This window comes from Neopelma chrysocephalum, unplaced genomic scaffold (genome assembly GCF_003984885.1).
Source record: "Neopelma chrysocephalum unplaced genomic scaffold, ASM398488v2 Primary Assembly neopelma1_97394, whole genome shotgun sequence".
Taxonomy (NCBI): Eukaryota; Metazoa; Chordata; class Aves; order Passeriformes; family Pipridae; genus Neopelma; species Neopelma chrysocephalum.
This window is the reverse complement of record NW_020926035.1, coordinates 1-2,074: the sequence shown is the minus strand read 5'-3', so window position 1 is coordinate 2,074 and position 2,074 is coordinate 1. Positions and strand designations below refer to the sequence as shown.

Sequence of the window (2,074 nt, the reverse complement as noted above, 5' to 3'; positions counted from 1 at the left end):
AGGAAGGAGGAGGAGGAAGAGAAGAAGGAGGAAACAGAGGAGAAGAAGGGGGAGGAAGAAGAGGAAGAGGAGGACAAAGAGGGGGATTGGGGGGCAAGGGAGGAGGAGGAGGAGGAGGACAAGGACGAGGATGAGAAGAAGGAGGAAACAGGAGGAGGAGGAAGATGAAGGCTTGGGGGGCAGGAAGGAGGAGGAGGAGGAGGACAAGGAGGAAGAGGAGGGGGAAGAAAAAGAGGAGGAGGAGGAAGGAGAAGAGGCCGAGGAGGGTGAGGATGAGGAGGAGGATGAGGAGGCTGAGGATGAGGCTGAGGAGGAGGAGGAGGCTGAGGATGAGGAGGAGGAGGAGGAGGATTAGGAGGAGGAGGAGGCTGAGGATGAGGCCGAGGAGGGTGAGGATGAGGAGGAGGATGAGGAGGAGGAGGAGGAGGATGAGGCTGAGGCTGAGGGTGAGGAGGCTGAAGATGAGGTTGAGGATGAGGAGGAGGATGAGCAGGAGGATGAGCAGGATGAGGAGGAGAAGGAGGAGGCTGAGGCTGAGGATGAGGAGACTGAGGATGAGGATGAGGAAGATGAAGAGGAGGAGGAGGAAGATGAGGCTGAGGACGAGCAGGATAAGGACACGGATGATGATGAGGAGGATGCCGAGGAAGGCAGGGGGGTTGGGGGGGGTCTCTGACCTTGCCCTGGTAGAGGCCTTCGGCCTCGGCGCGGCTGCGCCCGGCGATGTCCTCGAACTGCGCCCGAACCTCGGCCAGGACCCCCCCCATGTCCAGGTGCCGGGAATTGTCCATGGAAAGAACCACGGACGTGTCCGAGCCCTGGGAACGCAGCTCCTGCAGCTCCTGAGGGGACGGGAGGGGGACCAGGATGGGGACACCCCAAATACAGGGAGAGACCCCAAATACAGGGATCCCAAATACAGGGACACCTCAAATACAGGGACACCTCAAATACAGGGACCCCAAATACAGGGACACCAAATACAGGGACAGACATCGAATACAGGGACACCCCAAATACAGGGAGAGACCCCAAATACAGGGACACCAAATACAGGGACCCCCCAAATACAGGGACACCCCAGGAGAGGGACACCCAGGACAGGGACACCCCAAATACAGGGATCCCAAATATGGGGACCCCAAATACAGGGACATCCCAAATACAGGGATCCCAAATGCAGGGACACCCCAATACAGGGACACCCCAATACAAGGACACCCCAGGACAGGGACACTCCAGGACAGGGATACCCAGGACAGGGACACCCCAGGACAGGGACCCCCCAAATACAGGGACCCCAAATACAGGGACCCCCCAATACAGGGACCCCCCAATACAGGGACACCCCAAATACAGGGACACCCCAAATACAGGGACACCTCAATACAGGGACACCTGGGACAGGGACAACCCAGGACAGGGACACCCCAAATACAGGGACCCCCCAAATACAGGGACACCCCAATACAGGGACACCCCAATACAGGGACACCCCGGGACAGGAACACCCCAAATACGGGGATTCCAAATACAGGGACACCCCAAATACAGGGACCCCAAATACAGGGATCCCAAATGCAGGCATCCCAAATCCAGAGACAGCCCCAAATGAAGAGACTCTCCCGCCGCCACCCCCCCCCAAATCCAGGGAACCCCCAAATCCTGGACCTCTCAAAATCCAAGGCACTTCCAAATCCGGGAATGCCCCAAAACCCAGGAATATCTCCCAACCGCAACCCCAATCCCAACCCCAATCCTGATCCAATCCCATCCCAATCCCAATCCCAACTCCAATCCCAACTCCAATCCTGACCCCAACCTCAATCCTAACCCCAATCCCAACCCCAATCCCATCCCAACCCCAACCCCAATCCCATCCCAACCCCGATCCCATCCCAACCCCAATCCCATCCCAATCCCAACCCCAATCCCATCCCATCCCAATCCCGACCCCAATCCCATCCCACCTCCTCGTAGAGCTGCCGCAGGAAGTTGATCTCGTCCGTGAGACTCTCCAGGTTGGACTCCAGCTCCACCTTGGCCATATAGGCCTCATCCACGTCCTGGGGGG

General features: G+C 58.2%; 1 protein-coding gene across 1 annotated transcript in view; it reads right to left on the bottom strand.

Annotated features, from left to right (window-relative positions):
- LOC113961837 (keratin, type II cytoskeletal 8-like) overlaps positions 1 to 2,063 on the bottom strand; it is a gene marked incomplete at its 3' end in the record, with an annotated part of 5,513 nt that extends 3,450 nt beyond the window's left edge. The window contains exons 1-2 of the mRNA XM_027672519.1: positions 1,971 to 2,063; positions 678 to 842 (exon numbers count right to left, since the gene is read on the bottom strand). Coding sequence (XP_027528320.1) covers positions 678 to 842; positions 1,971 to 2,048 — 243 coding nt within the window. The remainder of the gene's footprint in view (positions 1 to 677; positions 843 to 1,970) is intronic.
- Between the last annotated feature and the right edge of the window lie 11 nt (positions 2,064 to 2,074).